General features: G+C 42.3%; 1 protein-coding gene across 2 annotated transcripts in view; it reads right to left on the bottom strand.

The window, feature by feature from the left end:
- Positions 1-627: 627 nt before the first annotated feature.
- Positions 628-24,032, bottom strand: part of LOC124144085 (elastase-like) — a 38,882-nt gene continuing 15,477 nt past the window's right edge. For both annotated transcript variants that reach the window (XM_046513345.2, XM_046513336.2), the window contains exon 2: positions 628-3,899. In XM_046513345.2, the coding sequence (XP_046369301.2) occupies positions 2,005-3,899 (1,895 nt within the window). In that variant the 3' untranslated portion in view covers positions 628-2,004. The remainder of the gene's footprint in view (positions 3,900-24,032) is intronic.

Here is a 24,032-nt window from a genome sequence, read left to right as displayed (position 1 = left end):
GTGAAGATCCGGGGTAGAATAGGTCTTCAGCAACAAATGCTTGTCGTAAAAGGCGACTATGCTTGCCGCAAAGGGCAACTAACGGGATCGAGTGGTCAGGCTCGCTGACTTGGTTGATGCATGTCATCGAACCCAATTGCCTTGATCGATGCTCACGATATCAAGATACCAGATTGTCTGGTCCAGACTCGATCATTTACAGCCCGGCGTCACGGCAAATTGTGCCCGTTAACGGAATCGAACCCGGGTCTGCGGTGTGACGTGCCAACGCTTTAACAACTAGACTACCCCACCGCTGCCTGACTTATTAAGTAATGAACTACCGAGAACAATGATCGTACATCCAACAATTAACCAGAACGCAATAAACAGCAAAAGATACGCATTGTGGGTTATATCATAACATTTATTTGTGGTTGGTCGCAAAATATATGTCAAAATAAATGTTGAACTTTGCATTTTGTTCTCAGGAACGCAGTGATCACCGGGAACGGAAACATTGTAACTCTCTATGTCTAAGCTACATAGAACAGGATGGCATGCATTACAAGTACATGGTACCCGTTGGTAATATAAAACACTCTGCAAAACGAAACAAGTCCAAACAAATTGTAATGAAAGTTTTAAAAAAAAACACTGCTCAATATTTTATAGGGATATGTATATTGTTCCACGATACACAGAACTGATTCTCATGATATATCATGTGTATATTTTAATATATCTGACAAAACTGATTATACTTTTTAGAAGTTGAGTTGTATAGAACTGGTTATGTTAGGCCACAACAAATGAATATTTGTTATCGGAATTACCTGTACCTTTTCCTTTTTTTTTAAAGTGGTAAAAGGCTCGGTTGAAAAAGGATCCATATTTGTCATCCGAAGAAGGTTAACCTTGCTACATCTCTAATCTATTCCGATAAAAGTTTTTAGGCCTATTCTCTATTTCAGCTTCGTTGTGTATCGCATTTTGAATGGCACGACGCTAAAATGACCTTTCAATCAAATTACTCTCATGTACAACGTGGGACGTTACTGAGTAGAGATACCGATCCGAACACGTCACTTCCCAAACGGTAAATATAACAGCAATTTGGTGAAGGGTACTTTAATACTATAATGGAGATCAAATACCCTGGACAACAGAGGATGATGACTTGTAAAAGTTAGTCTGGGATAAGAAGAACCGAATACGTCAACCTGAAATTGTTGTGAGGATATTGTCGTTTCAAACCAAAACACATATATACAATAAGATCGCCCCTAGCTCATAACGTTTTGCCTTGTAATGAAACAGTGAAACTTGACCTAAACGATAGTAACATTCTCGCCTGGCAGCTTTTGTTGGTAAACCTCAACAGAACACAGGGGACTATGGGTCCGAGGCTTCCTTATATGGCGCCCATATGGAGAACACGGGCAGGGGTGGCCCAGTCGTGTAAAGCGCTCCAAATCGATGTGCAGAGTTGCGTCCCTTGGGCACGCCAGAAACCTGTCCTCGCGAGTTCTGTTGTGTTTCTAGGTTTGTCAGCACCATACCTGTTCTCATAGGGTTTCAGACAAATTGGTAACCGTCTGAGATCTGTATCATTTCGGGATTTTCTCCCACATCAAGCTGACACACCGTGATAAAACTGAAATACTGTTCAAAGCGGCGTTAAACTGTTCAAAGAGACTCACTCATATAGGGAACTCGAGGTGTGGTCGACGGCAAGTCGGCACCTTTATCCCCTTGGTTTGCAATAACAGTGAAACCTCGCTAGTCCGGAACTCTGCTATTCCGAACGATAACCACTGGGAACAAAGCTTACAAGGCAATACTCAAACCATTATTGGTTAATCTTGGTCATATGTTGATCAGTTTCACTGGAATTGACACAGTCCAGATCTAATTGCCATCTAGCGATTCAGTTACAATGCGATACTCTGCCGATAACAGAGTCATTGATACACCAGCTCCACCTTTAATAACGTCCTTTCATATAAATGTTCGTAGTTTTGCTTAAATAGGCCCAACATCTATACCGTGGCAGTCCCACAAGTAATATGCATTCTTCTGACGGTTGCGCGTTCGATAATAACTCACACAGGAGTAGCCTCCCCTTATCTGAACGTCTTTAATGGGTTTTGGACTCTTTGTCGATAGTTGAATTAAACAACTGTGGTTATGATAACGCAGAGGGAGCTTATATTGAACGACATCGTAACCTTCTGCAATGGTTGGGGTAGAATCGGTTATTTCAGTCCATTTGTTCTGATAAACTCGAATGTAAATGTCGGATTGTAGACTGGATGCATTGATATGCACGGAGTCTCCCCAAGTCGGGATTTCAAGGCCAAAAACCGGCATTGTCGTATTTGACACGGTGACGTTGAACAAGGTGTTGTTGTGGCGCAAGTGATGCACATGATCCTCGATGTCACAAGGTTCGATTCCGACTCTGGTAAATGCGCGCGCAAACGGTTCTCCCGGTTGACCCAAGTCGTAAGCAGAAAGCATGACGTCACACGCACCTGTTCGAAAGTTCGTCATCGGGTGCCAGTACATCCGGTTTGCGTGCAGGAACACCCGGTACACATCGGGTGGCGACAATCCATATTCATGCGCGAGGAGGTAGAACACGTGGTTGAAGATTCCACTGGTGTCGTGGGTATTCATGTCGTCCCGGTAGTCACTCACATGAGATAGTGATCTGTTATCAAAGTACCGCATTGAACCGTCAACCTGTATTGCATATCCAACCCTCCAATCAATCGTGTCGGCGTACAGTTCCGCCATTTCGCCAGTTATGTCCGAAAAGGCTTCGTTGATGGCCCCCGCTTCTCCCAAATACATAAGCTGGGAGTTCTGCTCCGTAATTCCGTGAGCTATCTCGTGTCCTATTATGTCCAAAGACGTAAATGGATAGGAAACACCGGGAATTCCGTCTCCAAAGGAACAATTGTGGCCGTTCCAGAAGGCATTGGTAAAGAGATGGGAATAATGGACTCTGAGAATCATTTTTTTTTTCAGGGGCTTGGAATCGAACCATTCCTCAAACATTTTACCAACGATGGTTCCATGGTAGAGTGCGTCGAGGGCGGGGGAGTAGGCGCCATTTATACGGTCGCCATAACGATGGAAGCAGTAAAATTTAGCCGTCTGTGTGAGGTAATCAAGTTCAGTGTTATACATGTCCACCACTTTCACATGTTTATTTTCGAGGAAGCACATGCCGCGTCTTTGTTTCAAATCAAGACAGGTTGGAGAGATACCGTACTTGATTTTACCAATTTTTCGGTTTCCACCAAACACTCGGCCCCTCATGTAGGATCGACAGGTTGCCAAGTTGTCCCATGCTCGTATTATCTCCCCTGTTTTTATGTTAATTATACCCGTGGGTCTTTTCTGTACGTGCCTGTTTTGAATGAGATACTCCAGCATGGCGACGCGGTGAGCGAGTCCGTTGTCGTCCACGTAAAAGTCGCGTCGAAGTTTACGGCTCCCGATATCATTGACACGCTTTTCATCTTTGAAGTGACGGATCAAGATGTCAAAAAGTTCATTTTTCTTCAAAGAAGGTGCTTTCCGATACACATCCTTGTGGATGTCCTGCACGAAATGACCTTGGGCATCTAACGGTGTTTGTCCGTCCGTTGTCAGGGTAACAACAGTATCAAACACATCTTTACCTCGGTATTTTTCGACTAACTTCAATTGCTTGGTTCCCTGGGCGGTGGTTGTCTCTGCTTGAATCTCGAAAGTTTCTCCATCTGAGAGACCAAATATGTCCGCGAGAGATCCCGTTGACCTCTTGTACCGGATGTGACGTGGAACGTTGCCATGGAAACTTGCAAGTCGGTCTCTGGCGTTGACGCGGACGGCTGCTTTCGTGCAGGAAAACAAAACGGCTGTCACTGCAAATCAAGAACAAATTGTCAATTACAATACGTTTGATAGATACAGCAAATACAAAACAACAGAACAGTGGATGTAAGATTTGTGTGTGCTTTTACTTGTCCGGACTAATAGATAACATGGTAACCACATTCAGACACAGTATACTGACTCCGGGCTGACCAGTTATTGTTATGATCCCCTTAATGCCGAGCTACAGGCAGGGTAACAACAAGTCCCATCTATTAACGTCTTTTGATATGACGTGGTTGGGAATCGAACCCCTGGCCTTTCGCTCCACAGGCAGACGCTCTATCAACTAGACCACGGAAAAGGTCAAAACTAGACATGAACAATATGAATAAACCGAAGTCAGTCGTAATTTTGAAAAAGTGCTTATAAACTAAAGCTTAGGCCATTTCATAGGTCATCTATACTATGATAATAACACAGAGAGAGTTAAATGAATGAATCCGAACAAGCTATTTGATACAAGGAAACACAATATACGAGTGACCGCCTCCGTGGTCTAGTGGTAGAGCGTCCGCCCGGAGAACGGAATGTCCGGGGTTCGATCCCCGACCGCGTCATACCAAAAGAGGTTAAAAGATGGAACTTGTTGTTACCCTGTCTGGCGCTCGGCATTAAGGGGCTAAAACAAGGACTGGTCGGCTCGGAGTCAGTATACTGTGTCTGAGTGGGGTCTTCATGTTAAACTGCGGCATGGTATCGCAGTGAGCTAGCACTATAAATCGGCATCAGTCCGGACTAGTACAAGCAGCCACACAAACACACACACGTGCATGCACGTCGCTATATAAGTGCAATAATCTTGGACGCGACGTTAAACCCCATTGCACCTCACCAATATACGAGTGTGTGTGTGTGTGTGTGTGTGTGTGTGTGTGTGTGTGTGTGTGTGTTAGTGAGTGAATGAAATGTTTTCAGCAATAATAAAATCTGCGGACTGCACACATCGTATTCATGTCGGGACATTGACCCTACGGCGTATTTTTCAACACTCTAACCAGTGTTCAGGCCATCAGCCGAGGAAGAAATGAGTCCTGTGTATATTCATTAGAATACTGCATCCTGGTTTCTAGATCTATGGGGTCAAGAGTTCCGCGATACATGTAATAAGCACGATCCTTGAGGAATGATAGAAACCATCTGGGTCCTTAACTACAGCAGCAGAGAAATGAAGAGACGGTTAACATAGTTTAAATTTCTCGAATCGTGCTCTCCGTAGGAACCTTTGGCAAACATCAGCTAGCTCAGCGATTTCCAATGTTAAATGCGACTACCGAGTTGTGGTAATGTGTATCTCAAGGCGAGGGTATTATATTTACATCCAGGGGGGGTGCAGGGGTGCGACCCCATGCCTTCACCCCCACCACCCACCCCTCCACAACACACACACACACATACACAGAGAGAGACAGACAGAAGACTAACTTACACAGACAGACACTCACCCCCCCCCCCCACCCCCCCACCCCCCACCCCCCCCACACACCCCCTGCCCAATCTGTATCCCACAGACCTGAAACATATATCCAATACAGCCCCTGCAAACTAAAATTGTTAGCAAGTATTAATTACTGCAGTTTCTGAATGAAAATGAGAATCACTGGGCTCAGTGGGCTTTTTAGGGGTCAGTCGGGTATCCTTGTGGTTAAAGCCGAACACCCGGGTTCGATTCCCGACATGGATACAATGTGTGAAGCCCATTTCTGGTGTCCCCCGCTGTGAAATTGCTGGAATATTGCTAAAAGCGGTGTAAAACCTCACCCTCGCACTCATTTATTTAAATACTTTATTACGATAATTTCACAACTGTTTTTATTTTCTTTAAAATATTTTCATTTCAGAGACTAGATGTTAGTCTACCATGAGTCACGTAAGTGCAACCGAAGGCGTTGATGCAGCATGTGATCAGTCTGATAACGGATGTATGAGAGTAGATTTGTCTTGACAAGTGGACTGTATCACTTTATGTGTACATTTCAACACTAACTTACGAGGGCCTTGTATATGATTAATCGCCATCATATGACGTGTCCCCTTTCTGCTGGTTGGTTAAACAAATATATATTTCCTACCATGTTAACCTGTCTCTGGATCTAAACTGCCGAACTAAAGAAGGTATACTACCATGTTGGATGGTGGCTAGAAATGAAACAAACAAGAAATGGTTATTCGAGATTGATGTATTTGAAATGGGTATCATAGTTGTGTTTAGCAGCGTTTCGGCGATTGTTTTCGGCTAAGTAACGTTTTGTGTAATTCTTTGGTCAAATCCAGTTTTCAAGTGTATAGTTAGTTTGCCCACAATATATCTATCTCCTCGTTTCTAAGTGTACTATTTACGTAATGCCATCAATCTGTTTATCAATGCACATATCCACAAATTCGAGTGCACCAAGGTACGCACTTTGTCATATAAACTCAGGGATTTCTACTGGGGTAGAAAACTTTTCTAAATAAATACTTTGTTTAGAAATATACCAACAATGAATAGCTTGATGGAGTAGAAGAAAAGTAATAGATTGTTTTGTGGAAAATACCAGCACGTCAAAGTTTTGTGTGTAGATAGTGAAGATGAACAGATACTGAGTAAATAAACAGTTTGTTGGATGCAACTTGAGAAAAAATAGATTGTTCCAAACCCCCCACCCTCTCTCCCCATACTCATAATCGGATGCTCCATTACATACGTGAGTACATTTGCATAAAAGTAAATTAAGAATAGATATTAAGGTTGTGTAAAACATTTTTTGCTATTGAACATGTGCCCTCTTTACAAATATGCCCACATGAGGCAAACGAATACAGTTTTATGATTGCTCAAAATGATCGGAGGATTAATGACAAACGGATACAGAAACATCACTCGTTATACAACAGAGTAAAACGATAGTGATATACCCATATCATCTCGACAAGTTGATTATCCCCGTTTCTTCCAATTAGCGTTGTCTCATGCTAACAACCAAATGTCAAGGACGCACAACCGGAGAGGCAATAGACGATTCACCCAATCTCATTAAAATCAGACCTTAGTTCTCGCTATCGCTAAACAAAGATCTGAGGACATCCCATTAGGGGTTACGCCAGAACAACCTTTCACCCGACCAATCAGTGCGTCGCTTACCAGGTTATGAAAGTGACAGTCGGAATGTGATTTCTAATCATGCAATCTCGAAAACTTTAACATGGGGGATTCCGAACGATAGTTACGGGTTTAACGACTGAATCCTTACAATCTAGACCATTTATAAGCCATTCCAGAATGTTTTTTGTTTAGGTTTCAAATTTGTAATCGAGAATTTGTCAAAATATGTTTCGAAGCGTAGTCGCCAATTTGAAATTTGTGCCGTAAAGCACGAGAAAGCTGCCTTCTGATTGGTCATTCCATTGGTCGGTCAAAGTTAGCGCAAGGTCGGTCTGACGTGACCCGAAATGGGATGTCCTCAGATCTTTGTTTAGCGGTAGCGAGAACTAAGATCTGATTTTAATGAGATTGACGATTCACCGTCCCCCGATATAAAAACATTCCATGTTTATGTTTGTGTTAGAAATGTTCTACTGAAAATAGAATAATATATACATAGAATCCGTTTGATCAGATAATCGAGGCTGGTCATTTTCTGGCGCTGGCGTTATATATTTACGTGAACTGGGTCGATGTTTGTGCTGGCGGACTGGAGTCCCCGAGTTTCATCATAAGCACAGCATCTTTTATCCATTATGCTGTGTCAACTACAAAAGAAATGTTTCGGCAAACACATTAAAACTACCCCCCACTGTGTTGCAAAATAAACATATTTCTTAAACGCTTCTCTTTATTTGCAAGGAGCAGAATCTCGGCACTTGTACACGTCATTCAAAATTAGCGCCTTAAATTTACGATGTTAGTCGTATGGCAAGAGTCCTGCTGTGCGGAGTCAGGCAACAAGTACATTTCTTATTTTCTTATGCAGACTGTGTGAGCGGCGGGTGATACCTGCGGGGCAGGGCATGCTCACCTTGTGCGCGAACACCTGGTGTCATCACTGATTTTCAGTAATCCATTCATATCACTGTCACGACTATTTTGCCTTTCACCCTAATGGAATCTGATTTGGCAGAAAATCGAGACTGGTTAATCTCTAAATTTGACGTTTTATATATGCACAATCATCATAAGCATCATCCGAACGCGTAGATGTACCATTATATATATATGTGTATACTTACATACATTCGAATTTACAAATACGGGTGCGTGTTTTGCATTTGAGTGAGTGAGTATAATTTTACGCCGCTTTTAGCAATATTCCAGCAATATCACAGCGGGAGACACCAGAAATGGGCTTCACACATTGTACCCATGTCGGGAATCGAACCCGAGTCTTCGGCGTGACGAGCGAACGCTTTAACCACTAGGCTACCCGACCGCCCCGTTTTGCATTTGAATGTCATCCTTGATTGAATGCACATGTATATCCATTAACTATCTAATTGTATCCATCCATGTATTCTCTGTAATGTCATCCATCCATCCATCCATCCATCCATCCATCCGTCCCTCCGTCCATCATCCATACGTCCATCCATCCGTACGTCCATCCATTCATCCATCCATTTACTAGTATCTATATGTAATATACTATCTATGGTCCACCCATCCATATATCTATACACGTATATTTTCTTTGTAATATACTTTCTGTCACTGAATCAATCGATGCGTATTTATCTGAAACGTTATCTGCGTTATCTGAAACCAAGTGTCGAAAACCGTTGATCTTGCGTTACAATCCGGACCACCCTCCCCTAGACTAACATATAGTCCCTGAAATGAACATATCGTACAGAAAAAAACAGTTGCTCAGTTATCTTAATAAAAATATAACAAAAAGGGAGCCCAGTGATTCTCTTCATTTTCTAATCTAGACTTGCCAAACATTATAGACTTGCATGGGCTGTAGTTGATATATTTGTATCAGGGTCTGTCAGACAGACTACACCCTCCCCGTGCCCCAGGGCTTCCCCAAGCTGATAAATGTCTACGATCTGCGTCACTGACACGACGTGATGCTACTCTGTCTTTTCTACAGATCGTAGATCTATCCGGTGATAAGCCACACTATTTGTGTCACCTTCTTACCAGATATCTCTGAGATCTGAATCTAAACTCCTTTAGACTCTTCCATCAACGAAAACTGTGAAATATGGCCATCGGTCTTTCTCTTTCGCAACCGCCACTGAGTCGAATAACCTCCCTCAACAAGTGAGAAAGTCTCCAAGCTTTCCACTCTTCATGTCTCGGGGGCACGGGTGGCCCGGTCGTCTAAGGCTATTCGCTGTGCAGAGTTGCGTCCCTTGGGCACGCCAGAAACCTATGATTGTTGGTTCGAATCCCGTTCGCCCCGATTATGTTTCTAGGTTTGTCAGCACCATACCCGTGCTCGTGGGTTTCACCGAAGTGGTAAACGTCTAAGACCTGCATCACTTCGGGCTTTCCTCTCACATTAAGCTGACACGCCGTGATATTACTGTAATAATGTTAAAAGCGGCGTTAAACCCAACTCATTCACTCCCTCTTCAAGCCTCGCCTGAAACTCATCTGTTCCTGATCTCCATCCAAGATTAACCTTTTTCACTGTGATTGTTTTCATTATGCATGGAGTAATGCGCGATAAAAGTTGACAATTATTATTATTATTTTGATTATATAGATAACCAGATTCACTCACTACACCTTGTGTGGTATTATCTATCCTATATCTACTTGTATCCATATATTATCGTTGTTTTGTTGACATCACAGACATACATCTAGGTCAGTATCAGACTAGTCATTTGCTCATGGGAAAGTTACGTCGAATTCCGAGAAACAAATAACTTTTTCGTTGTACCTTTGCCACATTAATGTCCGTGTGTTGGCGGAAGGAAGGAAATGTTCTACAATACACATTCCCAAATTTTACACTAGAGTAGCTTAATTATATCAAGACTAACACAACAATTTCATCTCACATGGAGTTTGGGTACAGAAGCGCGGAAATGGAAAAAAAATGTGGCTTTCTAGCTAAGTGACCATATTACTCATATATAAGCCAGACTCACTCCCAGGTACGGATTCTGGCGGTCAGTACAGATTCTAACCATGGATTATGAACTGTGAGAATAAAAACTATTCCACCCACTATATATGTATTAATGTGTTCTCTAACAAGGACCCGTGAAGATCCGGGGTAGAATAGGTCTTCAGCAACCCTTGTTTGATGTAAAAGGCAACTATGGTTGTCGTAAAAGGCGAATAACAGGATCGGGTGGTCAGGCTCGCTGACTTTGTTGATGCATGTCATCGACCCCAATTGCGTGGATCGATGCTCATGATATCAATCACTGGATTGTCTGGTCCAGACTCGATTATTTACAGACAGTCGTCATATAGCTGGAATATTGTTGAGTGTGGCGTTAAACAACCAACCAACCAACCAAACCTAGCACGAATTAAAGTGTTTGTAAATCATAACATCAAAGAAGAAGAGCGATGTCAAACATACCCTTGGCGCACACTCTGCTCGCTATAATACGTGTTAGGAAGCATCATAAAAGGAATTCGAATGTAAATTAATAATAAATTTTCTTCAATAGTTAATAATTACTGCAATAACATAACATAAATACTTGTTTTATATTACATCAAGATTTATTTAGCAACTCACTAAATCAACTGCCTAAAATCCATTCCACAACCATGCAACGGCTGACTTTAAACCTGCATTAAGACATACCCTTTGAAGCCAAAATTACCAAACAGATGCAAAATGAAATAAAAAAGTTGTCTAAAAAAACCTATAATTCTATCAACTACTTAGATTAACGTACGTTATAACTGCTAATTACACTAGGCTAATGGAGGTTAAGTCCATGGAGGTCAAGGCCAAATGTCTTATGATGAAGCAAACCCTGAGAGAATATAAATAAAAGAGGGGGACTGGCAGATTACGGTCAAAGGTCAGAGGCTACATTGGGTTAGGTTCATTACTTACATATCAGCATTTAGTCATTTAAGAAAACAAATTGTTTATTTATACCAAATACCCACGTCGTCTCAATATAGTCGATGGATTCGGACGAGACAGTGATCTCATGCAGCAGCCCATCAATACAGCTTATCGAGTTATGTATTATCAGAATGAAACTTTGGCGCTGGAGTGGGATAGTGTAGGACTGATATTCAAAACTAAACACTGTGGCTGAAAAGAGACTCCTCTTTAACCCACCTTGCTTATCTATTTGCACTTACAAGGGGCACGGGTGGCCAAGTCGTCTAAGGCGCCGCGATTCGCACTGCAGAGTTGCCTCCCTTGGGCACACCAGAAACCTATGATTGTGGGTTCGAGTCCCGGTTCACCCCGATTATGTTTCTAGGTTTTTCAGCACCATACCCGTGCTCGTGGGTTTCACCGAAGTGGTAAACGTCTGATACCTGCATCACTTCGGGCTTTCCTCCCACATTAAGCTGACATGCCGTGATATAACTGGAATACTGTTAAAAGCGGCGTTTAACCCAACTCACTCATTCACTATTTGCACTTACCAATGAGTAAAGTCGAAAATATTTAACATACAGTTCATAATATTTTGTCAAAACAGTAACCTACTTTCGGTTAATTGTTTAATATCGAAACACCCCATGTTTCCTTCGTTTGAGATAAATGCCACAGACAGAAATATGCCTGATAGCGTATATGATGTTTAAGTTGTCAGTATCAATTAACATCAAAGGAAGGCTGGCCGCGAGTATCTTAAACAAAGTCCCTAAAGAAATAGATCACTCTAGCCAGACTTTTCTGTATTGCACTTGCGGCCATAGCGTGCACATCCTTTTCATATTGAAAACCCTTTTGTGTTTTACGCCGAATCAAAATAATGTAATATCTCTGTAATCTCACCAACTAACTGCAGACTGCTCCAGTGATGCATGGAGCTGCTGATGAAAGGTCTATAGTGAGTGAGTAAGTGAGTGAGTGAGTTGGGTTTAACGCCCCTTTAACAGTATTCCAGTTATATCGCGGCGTGTCAGCTTAATGTGGGAGGAAAGCCGAAGTGATGCAGGTCTTCGACGTTTACCACTTCAGTGAAACCCACGAGCACGGGTATGGTGCTGACAAACCTAGAAACATAATCGGGGCGAACCGGGATTCGAACCCACAATCATAGGTTTCTGGCGTGCCCAAGGGACGCAACTCTGCACAGCGAATCGCGGCGCCTTAGACGACTGGGCCACCCGTGGCCCCGAAAGGTCTATAGGGAAGCAGGGAGGCTATATACAGACTCCCTGATAGAGCACACACGTGTATCATCAAGGCCCCACTCCAATAAGATATATTAATGGAACGAGGCTTCGTTCGCGGCAATAACGGTCAAGTGTGTTTCCCTGGCGAGCCGTTTAAGCACATACTAAAAGTCACAATATATGTCCCTTCGCGATCGAGTGTACGTTTGTTTTAAGCAGTAGCATTCGTGCAATGACTCTGGACTAAGACGCGTGTGTAACGCGCCGGAGTCACGATCGTTCCGACGATTGTATTGACTAGTTGTGAAAGTAGATACATTGGTACTCGCGATCGTGGCGTGACTAGAGCGCGACTTCTTCGCCAACCGATCGCGATCGACGAGAACGTTTGGTTTAAACAATAGTACATGTTTTGACAATGTTTTTTAATTGCTGCTATCATAAAGAGAGAGTGTAAACTTTAGGAATGTCGTCAATAGATGTTACAATATGATTTAAGTTACACATTACTAGTACATTAATCGACATTTACTATTGAAAATTAGGAATGTGTTGTCAGGAAATGACTATGGAACCATATACACTTAAAACGAAAGCATCCAAATACGAGGGCTGGTCAAAAAGTTCTAGGCCTGACTAACTTTTAACTATGGGTCATAACAAAGTGAACTAGTCGATGTAGTACATTGTTTGAGTAGTTCATTGCAAGTGTATTTGGTCTGTTGAGGCTGTATATTAGTGACAGCCATTTGAACGTGATAGGGGTCCAAATGGACACAGAACGAGTACCGAGCAGTCATCAAGTTTTTTACTTTAGAGAAAAGCACTCCCCATGAAACGCATGTCACAAGTGTATGGGGATAAAAACCCATTGCACTGTTAACCGTTGGGCTTGTCTAAGGCTGAGAGAACAAGCCTTGATGATGACCCTAGGTTCCTCAACTTCCATCACTGAAGATTCCAACAAGGAGATAGAAAACCTTATACTTTAAGATAGACGTGTTACCATTGCTTAACTTGAGGAAATTACAGATGACTAAGATATCTGCTCGTTGGATGCCAAAGTTTCTAAATTCCGATCTTAAGCAAAAAATGAACTGACCCTGAAAGAGAAAGTTTAGAGCTAATTGAGGGAATTTCGTTAAATTCAAAAAGAGATAAGTAGCGGGTTATGAAACATGGGTCTGCCACTATGATCCCGAGTGAAAACGCCAAGCCATGGAATGACACTTCTCCGGCACCAAAGAAATTCAAGTTTCCACTGTATTCTGGGATGCAAAGGGTGTGGTCCTTGTTGTTTACTTGGAAAGTCAAAAGACGATTACAGGTGCCTACTATGCTGATTTGCTTCAGCGCCTGGGAGATTCTTTTAAAGAAGAGTGGCGATGAAAGCTGACTGCTGGAGTTCTACTGTTTCATGACAACGCCTCTTCGCACACCTTCCGACTAGTAAAGGCTGCTGTGCCACAATGTGGGTTCGAAGAGCTTCCTCACCCTCCATACTCGCCAGACCTGACACCAAGTGATTTCCACCTGTTCCTTAAACTGAAAGAACACCTTCGTTGAAAACTGTCGTGAATGGGTTTTTTCAGAAAACTTCTTCCTGACTGGATTTGAAAAGCCTCACTATCGATATGAGAAATGTATTGAAAAGCAGGGAGATTATGTTGAAAAATAAAAATAAAAGCACTTTCACAATTGTTAGTTTTATGTGTTAGGCTTAGAACGTTTAACGTAGAAACTACATGTCATAATCATTAGAAATCTCTATTAAAAGCATATCATAAGCATGCGTTTGTGAATCACTATCAATTGGTGATGATATCACCCTGCCCAATCCGTGACATCCGTCAAAAGACTAACAAAGGCAAGCCAATTGGTCACCTAGAAAACACGGGAACATATGGCACCAGTCAAAATAATTTTTGTCACTGATGCGATAAAAATGGAAATGCCCTCCACCTGTCTACCATTAAACCTTTTAAAATTTTACTGAGGCCTTGAATGTTGTACCCTAATCAAACACATGCTTATAATTATATAATTTATATTACAGGTACCTCCCCTAACTCCCCAAAACATGCAGTCTTCTGAATCTAGGACTTGGACAATCAGAGAACCTTAAAAAGCCAACTTGAAGACAAGACGCTTTAGGAGCTTGGGACGCTAAAGACTGTGTATCACTTATTGAGGATTGTTTCATTGACCTCGTAATCCAATGTCATACTGACTAGAGCTTTCAAATAGGCAGGTACAGACTGTTCATGGCAGTCAGAAGGACATGTTCCCCTGAACGTTTCTTTCGACCCGGAGACATCTGTGCGCCTACTGTTTCTGCTCTAGTTAGCAGGAATGCCTTAGAATTAAACTTTTGACTGCAGGCATGTTTCCATGCTGATCCAACATCTTTATCAAGTTCCAATATGGCCTTTTCGCGTTGATGGTGAGCTCACAGATCTGGAATAGCTGACAGGATTTGATTCGAATCTTGTGCGTACAGTTACAGACTTTAAACCAAGTTCATGCAGATTTCCTAGATCTGCCTTAAGGAATACAGACCTTGCTTCAAATGAACGAATTTTAGCATCCAAAACTAATACATTTAGGAAAACATTACTTGAAATTGTTTAGAAGCCAAATTTAATTGAAATGATTGAAATCAACAAATAATTCAGATATTGTGAACAAACATTTAAAGATTAAGTCATTTCGGATTTCCGTCACCACCAGGGGGCACTGCATGCTAGATTTGAATTATATACAGCATTGTTGCAATTAATCCTGCAGACGTTACTTAGATTGACCAGATAAGCCAGCATAAGAGAGTTCAACCATGTTGGCGGCCATCTTGGATTTTCTACCACCTAGGGGCGCTGCTGAGGTGGATCCATATCCAGAAATGTTCCGAAAGGTTCAATGTATAAGTGTGCCAAGTGCACAATGTCGACAAAATCCAGCCTTAACAGCCCACATAACTATTCATATTGTTCAGCTCCTCTTTGGTCAAGAATCCCCGTAGTTTCCAAACAACAAGAAAATGAAATCTACAGTGAACAAACAACACTGCAACTGACTTTTATCAAAATGTTTCAAGCGAAAATCGCACGTGTGCAAACAGACATTTCATCAACACACTTTTAATACAAGCTTATGTAATGGAGTGTATTACCAAAGACTATTTCGAGACACGGCCTCTGGTATAACACAAACAGGGTCACGTGTTGCTTTAAACCTAATACTTTCAACACGCTCAGTGTCGGACACTTGTTTTATCTTACCACACAACAAAGAACTAATTGCATCCAGATAATGTTTATATCTGTCGAAAATAAATAAATAACTTGAATGTCGTTTCATTTAACCAGGTTCATTTCGTGAACGTAGATTCCACCACGGGCCGTAAATTGTCACCACGTGTAGGAATTGTTAATGCAAGTCGGCGACTGGCGGTGGTTGCAGCCATTATCTCAGCTGCATCTGTGTAGTGAGATGTCAAAATGGCCTTGGCCTCGATTTAAAGACTCGACCATAGTGCCATTACTGTCGTAATTTATATATACTACTCAAAAGAAGTTTAAGAACATCCGATTTTAGCATATGACTATATTCAATCTAATATAGCTGACAGGTATTACAACACAGCCTTCCAATTGTGGGTGTACCTTAACTTGTATCGAGTAGCATACTTCAATAGACACTATGATAGTCGTAAGCTTACATCTCTTCCCAGGCACACCTTTGCAGATGATGTCGGCATCGAACCGCTATGGTGGGCCATAAGGCTCATGCTATGGTTACGGGGAAGGGGGGAGTCGTCGACGTACGCTCGTATTCTTCTCTATCTTGGGGCATGGGTGTCCCAGTCATCTAAAGCGCCGCAATTAGTTGTGAAGAGTTGCGTCCCTTGGGCACGCCAGAAGCCTATTGATTGTGGGATCGAATCCCGGTTCGCCCCGGTAATATTTCTTGGTTTGTCCTCACCATATCCGTCTTTGTGGGTTTCACCAAAGTGGTAAACGTCAAAGACCTGCATCACTTCGGGCTTTCCTCCCACATGAAGCTGACACGCCGTGATATAATTGGAATACTGTTAAAAGCGGCGTTAAAACCCTACTCACTCACTCACTCTATACAACCGTGGAACTAGCATTAAGCTCAAATATGACACCAAAGTAAGTTTAGTGCGACCCCGTCAGCTGTTAATGCATATTCAACATTTCCGATAAATGTTTATTCATGTCGGGCGTTGACTCTATTGCATTAGATAGCGTTGGACCATAATGAATATAATTTGCTAATGCACCACGAATATATATTTGGACGTGCCTCGAACAGATATTTGACAAAATTAAACAAGTATTCCTTTTACTTTAAACTTTATTCTTGATAAAACCACCGGAAACACCACCCGGCATCTTTACAACGACACCCAACGTGTTCTTGACGTCATGTGCATGTAACTGCAACGTGATAGCACATTTCTATTTGTGGAATTTGTTAATTCAGCATGAACTCTCCATACAGCGCTGCCAGGCTTAGAATTCAAGATTCAAGATTCAATACAGCTGCAGTGTCGAAGACGTCAAGCATTGGTCATAAACATCAAAATTAATACCTTGCAGGTGTTCATTAATATTTAAGTCCGAAAAAATTAAAACCACTCCCACCGTCGTTTGTTTAGTGTTGTGTCAGCTTAGAGTAAATCAGGACACAGAGTTTTAACATGTGTTTCTATTACAGATATGTTATCTTGATATCAACATACAAACGATGAACGGCCTGAAAGTGAAGAAAGTTTTTGCGCCGTAAATCTTCTTATCATAATCTCACCAAATTAAGTTATAAAAACTTGGCATAGTTTGTTGGTTGTTTTTTTCAAAACCAACAGCAGATATTGGTCTGTGGCCAAGTAGATGAAAACAACACGAAGATAAAATGTTTAAGAATACGTTACTGACTTGGACCATGGTATTCCATCAGCCCAGTGGTTAATAGCCGTCGCATTGAGGGAATACTGCTATGACGCGTCAGGTAGTAAACACTTGTTATGCACATTGTGCGAGTTGCTGTGCTACAGGTAGAGCAGGTGATGCTTACCAGTTTCGCGAACACCTGGTGTCATCACTTTCCAGTGATCCACTAATATCGTTTTCACCTCTATTTTGCCAAACATAACAATGGAATCTGTTTCGGAGGAAAATCGAGACTGGTTATGCTCTGGCCTTGTCGTCCATCAAGTCTCCGTACCCCCGCCGCCACATTGCTGGAATATTGGTAAAAGTGGCGCAAGCCACACACGCACGAACATTCTTGGTGAAAATGTCTTGTGTGAAACAAACAATTAAACTTGTTTTAGATTTAGGCTTTATTGCCACATTAAACAGAAGCGCCGTGATTGTCCTGTGATACAACTGAAAAAAATTCAAATTGGTATTAAACCCACGCACTCGCTCACTTACTATCTCGCTGTTTAGAGGAGATCGCAAAATGTTGAAGACTAAAACTGTTATACCCCTGTACAAATGTACATATACCAGGAAATGGATCCCTGTTTTGGCGAATTTATCCCAAAGAGCCGATTAAAATGTGGATCAAATGGTTAAACTTCGTGGCTTGGTTGCTTGTGTGTATTAGTACCCGATGTCGCGAGTCGGTGCTCATTCTTTCATCCACTGGTTTACCTTGCCTAAACCCTTGCCCAGCCTGTCGTGATAATATTGCAGACTGCGGCGTTATACAACATTCATTCACTCACTCATTAAACGTGGCACAAACAAACAATGTCAATAATATTCCCTTCTGGGATCACAGGACTTGTGAAGCCACAGGGCGTTGTTCTTATACAGCAAATCAAAGTTAATCAAGAAATGTAGACACACTCAGACCACAATAGCTGATAGCTTCCAGGCTGCACGGGCAACACGTGTTGTTGACCTCAACGGAAATTCCAGGTTGGAGCGCGCCGACCATAGCAGCTGTACGTCTAGGCATGTCACAGCTTGCATTTACGTTCTAACATGACTGACACTGGTTGGATGAGAGTGAATGTTTATTGCGATAAACTTGAATATCCTGTGTCACTTCCAGCCCATCTGGACCCCGAGTGAGTTGTCTCACCGCGATGCAGCTCGCACACATTGTCCGACACTTTATATTTTTAAATCACACGGAAATTTCGATGCATATGCTGAGGTTGCAAGCTTTGTCATGAGTAAGCACTTGGAAATGCTGATAAAGGATTCCTGTGGTAGCCGGCCTATTTATTCAGTTTGATATCTCTGCCTGGAGCTAAAATTAGGAAGGATAAGAGCTTGAATAACCGTTTGCGCTTTGGAATAGGAGCATATTTTATATGGACAAAGGATTTATTCATTATCCATGATTTAAGGAATTTCCCAAAGTCGTGGGTTTTATTGCTAAATTTTGTTTGATCAGGGTTACAGAAACGAAACCCTTAATAAAGCTCTCAAAGGTTTTATGGTAGACATGTAGAGGACATTTCCAAATTTGACGCATGTGTCAATACTGATATCCGATGCAATTCCCTGTTTTGACTTGTAGCATATGTTCCAGTGTGTATTTTGTCAGGTGAACATTGCCTTCGCATGTGTTTGTGACCGGTGCCACCGGCGAGGCAGGATACGCTCACCTTTTCGCGAACACCTGGTATCAGCACTATCTGATTCGGAGGCACGGGTGGCCCAGTCGTCTAAGGCGCCGCGATTCGCTGTGCAGAGTTGCGTCCCTTGGGCACGCCAGAAACCTATGATTGTGGGTTCGAATCCCGGTTCGCCCCGATTATATTTCTAGGTTTGTCAGCACCATACCCGTGCTCGTTGGTTTCAGCGAAGTGGTAAGCGTCTGAGACCTGCATCACTTCGGGCTTTCCTCCCACATTAAGCTGACACGCCGCGATATAACTGGAATACTGTTAAAAGCGGCGTTAAACCCAACTCACTCACTCACTCACTATCTGATCCATACACACATGCTAAACACATAATCGGAATTGTACAGTTGATTCTTTTAGAAGAGATTTTGTATCGCTTTTATTTGTATGGTGACCTACTTAAGGTTTCTGAGTGTACAACGACAACTATTCTACACAACGCCTTACATATGGGAACTAATGCCTATTTTACAGTGTTTGCCCACTAAGATTCTATGCCCCAGTTTTAAAATGGATCTCCGCTCAGAGAGAGTGTGCACTGAGTGCGAACCAGTCCTTGACTTATCCCCTAAATGCCGAACGCCAAAACAACAAGTACCATCTGTTAACGTCTTTTGGTATGACTCGGTCGGGGATCTAACCACCGACCTTCCGCTCTCCGAGCAGACTCTCTATCCCCTACACTTACCTGTAGATGAGGATGGATTTTTTCCGCGTCTCAATTCTCTCGACTCTTTCACAACAACTAAACCAGACCGAACCGACCTTTCCTTGTTTTGTCCCCTTAATGTCGAGCGCCAGGCAGGCCAACAACAAGTACCATCTTTTAACGGTTTTTTTTGTATGACACGGTCACAGGATCTGACATTACCTGTACGCACATAATTGTCCCATTGGGAAATTGTCTCATGGGGAAATTGTCTCATGGGGAAATTGTCTCATAGGGAAATTGTCTCATGGGGAAATTATCTCACAGAGAAGGCTCACAGTGAGCACAACTCGACAATGACACTCACAGTAAATACATGACATGACTTTATTTGTTTACATATGGCGTCATCTAATGTAGCATGTACACACCATGTAATGTTTGTTTGTTGTTTAACGCCGCACTCAGCAATATTCCAGCTATATGATGGCGGTCTGTGAATAATGGAGTCGGGACTAGACAATCCAGTTATTGATATCATGAGCATCGATCCACACAATTGGGATACAATGACATGCATCAAGCAAGTCAGCGAGCCTGAACGCCCGATCCCGTTAGTCGCCTCTTACGACAAACATAGACGCCTTTTACGGCGAACCGCCTCCGTGGTCTAGTGGTAGAGCGTCCACCCGGAGAGCGGAGGGTTCGATCCCCTGCCGCGTCATACCAAAGAGGTTAAAGGATGGCACTTAGTGTTACCCTGTCTGGCGCTCGGCATTAAGGGGCTAAAGCAAGGACTGGTCGGCTCGGAGTCAGTATACTGTGTCTTAGTGGGGTATTCATGTCAAACTGCGGCATTGTATCTCAGTGGACTAGCACTATAAATCGGCATCAGTGCTGACTAGTACAAGCAGCCACACACACACACACACACACACACACGCACACGTACATGCACGTCGCTATATAAGTGCAATAATCTTGGACGCGGCGTAAAACCCAATTTCACCTCACCTCACCTTTTACGACAAGCATTGCCGAAGACCTATTCTACCCCGGATCTTCACGGACCATGTTAATATCGAACATAACACATCGTATTGCACGCGTATGAACAGCAAATAAGGAGAAATGAACCGAAAAAGCAGATGGCCACAAATTGACTTCTCATTATCGAACGCTTTATGCCGCCATGTTCTCTCTCGAACGCTTTATTCCGATTGTTTTTCTCTTAAATGAATGAAACTTGTTTAGCGCCGCTGTCATTAATCATCCAGCTTTCTCTCAACTTCCTGCGGAAAGTCGAATCTAGGTTAGGCAAACCAGTGGTAGATATCATGAGCAACGATTCACGCCGCCGGGGTACGATAACACTCAAGTATCCACTCAGACTTTACTCAGTAACTTGGTTAATACATAGCGAGGCGTCGCACCTCGCCGAGGTGGGTCCGTGCTCATAATGTCAATCACTGGTTTGTCTGGTTAAGATTCCATAGTTTGCATGCAGCCGTCATATGGCAGGAGTAGGCAACTAACAAATACTTGTTTTTTTTAATGAAAATTGAGCGGCGGGTTCTACCGGTAGAACAGGACATGTTTACCCTTTTCGCGATCACCGGGTGTCACCACTGATTTTCAGCGATTTATTATAACACTATTTTGCCCCTTACGGCTCATGAAATATGTTGGGCGGATATTATTCTCCGGTGTTGGGGTTTCTAATGTAGTCCGTTCTTAAACAAGCGGGGCGGTCGGGTAGCCTGGTGGTTAAAGCGTTTGTTCGTCACGCCGAAGACCCGGGTTCGACTTCCGACATGGGTACATTGTGTGAAGCCTTTTTCCCGTGTCCTCCGCCGTGATATTGCTGGAATATTGCTAAAAGCGGCGTAAAACCATACTCACTCACTCTTAAACAAGCCCTGAAATGCTTTATTCTTGAAACATATACCGATAATTGTCATGTACCTTGTTTGCAGCTCGATAACGTAATGTAGCCGTGACGTCATGAATGCATGGCGATGGCGTCACTATGGCACTGACACATGTTTAATTAATAACATGTCTGAATTATATGACATGCTAATTGTTACTTTTTTATCAAGTTACACCCAGAAGATATACTACGTACGAGTTCCCTGCACGCCATGATGTGAATGTTTGAGCTCATAAGCCACACCTCGGTACTCGTACTTCAGTCTGGCTTATGAGATATCAAAACGAGACACATTAATGTCAACAATATAACATAGAGTCATATGATATCCTCAAGTTATATATAGAGGATAATTCATGTGTCGAGTGAAATATCTTGCTTCTCTAATCGAGTGTCTCCTTTTCCCCCGTCACGAGATGATAGAGATTGACGAGTTAAATGTGAAATTTACATTTTATAACAGTTTAAAGAGAATGACAAAAGGCATTAAGCAATATTATCTCCATAAATGAACATCTGCAATTATTTTGCCTTGTCAATGTGGAACTAAATAAAAAGGAAGCCAACAGTCTGTGTACGGGCCAGACACTTACGACAAAGGGAAACAATTTAAGGGGAGGTCACTCTTGTATGACAATAGTTCCGTGTTTGTTTACTGCAGTGAAATATCAACTGTGATGTTCACTGCATGTTCTTATTTCTCAACTTCGGAAAACTTTCACACTGAAGTATACAATAAACCCAAGAGATTATTTAACCAGGTCAATTGTACAAACATTAACATCAATCAATTCATACTTTATTACACCCGTAAGTAGAACTGAAGGTTAAGATTTCCTCACAAGTAGATTCCATTAAAGTCAAGCATTTGAGGCATCCAGCGTTCAACCGACACAGAATCGGTAGGATGAACACTCAAAGTTTAGCAACAACAATGTGATAATCCCAAAAGGTAACATTAGGATTAATGTGACTGGTGTGGTAGCTTGACTTATCTATATGAAGGAGGAAAAGATAATGGAGGCTCAAATATGCATTAAGAAAACACATTTCCATGAATTCCACGCTTTTGTGAGCTGAGTTGAAAACCTATCACTATCATTTTGACACTTAAGATAGTCAAGCTCGGCTGATTAAAGAATATTGCGTATAGAATTACTTCAACGACAAGGCACATCCCAAATCGTAATAACATACCCTACTGTAATACGATGGCTTCAATGTTCGAGGGATGTGTCAAGTAAATGTCTATTCTCCTCTCTGGGTTCGAGAGGTCCATTTGGTCAGGCCACGGGAGCTCTTACTAAGTGAACACGACAGGTGTATAATACTGTCATGTTGGACGTCTGTTGGGGGTCATGGAGACATGGAGACGGTTTATGTTCGAGGTCTGGTTTAGTTTTGTGAAAGAGTCGAGAGATTTGAGACGCGACAAAAGCATCCTCACCTTCAGTGGATATACAGAGTCTGCTCGGAGAGCGTACACTGTAAAAAAGTTTTTTAGATCCTAAACACAAACCAAAACACGTTCCTTGTCCCATAATTTTGACGTGTTTAGGATTGTGTTTAACAGCTAAACGTGTTTGGGTCTAAGTGTGGTAAGACCCGAATACCGCATTGATACCTTGATGCGTATACCGTCATTGTAGGTAATTTAAAAAAGGGGCGTTTCCATGGATTTTATAGCTTTTAGTTGGGATACAGAAGTACGGGGGCGGCAAAACGGTTAAGGTCGTAGTGATCAGGTATACGTTCCTTGTCAGCTTCCGTTTCCTGTATGAGAGAAATACCATAAGTCATACAGCAATAACATATTTATGAACACAGACCGCCTCCGTGGTCTAGTGGTAGAGCGTCCGCCCGGAGAGCGGAGGTTCCGGGGTTCGATCCCCGGCCGCGTCATACCAAAAGAGGTTAAAAGATGGTACTTGTTGTTACCCTGTCTGGCGCTCGGCATTAAGGGGCTAAAACAAGGACTGGTCGGCTCGGAGTCAGTATACTGTGTCTGAGTGGGATATTCATGTTAAACTGCGGCATGGTATCTCAGTGTGCTAGCACTATAAATCGGCATCAGTCCGGACTAGTACAAGCAGCCACACAAACACACACACACGTACATGCACGTCGCTATATAAGAGCAATAATCTTGGACGCGACGTTAAACCCCATTTTACCTCACCTATTTATGAACACAACACCTTTTAAGCCTCGACGGGATACGAACCTGAAACCTCTTGAGTTGTAGCCCTTCACGTTACCACCTGTGCTACGGAGACTGGTGTCGTCATCCTATCCAAATTTGACTTATTTTCTAATGATATGTACTTTAAATTCTAAAGATGTTTGAACGTGTTTAAATTCTAAATATATTTCGACATGTTTAAATTCTAAATGTTGTTTGGGATGTTGTTTTTTAGGTGGAGTTTAGGCTGTGATACGACAGGTCATTTGGTGCGTCTGAACGTGTTTAGATAGAACACACCAAATGTGGATGTCGTTTTGGATTTAAACACAGTCCTTAACATGTTTAGATCTAAACATGTCTTGTATGTGTTAACATTCTAAACATAAATTTTACAGTGTAAGGACGGTGGTCACAATCATA

This window comes from Haliotis rufescens, unplaced genomic scaffold (assembly GCF_023055435.1).
Source record: "Haliotis rufescens isolate VD_foot unplaced genomic scaffold, xgHalRufe1.0.p SCAF_82, whole genome shotgun sequence".
Classification (NCBI taxonomy): domain Eukaryota; kingdom Metazoa; phylum Mollusca; class Gastropoda; order Lepetellida; family Haliotidae; genus Haliotis; species Haliotis rufescens.
The sequence above is the reverse complement of the archived record's forward strand: the minus strand, read 5'-3'. Positions and strand labels throughout refer to the sequence as shown.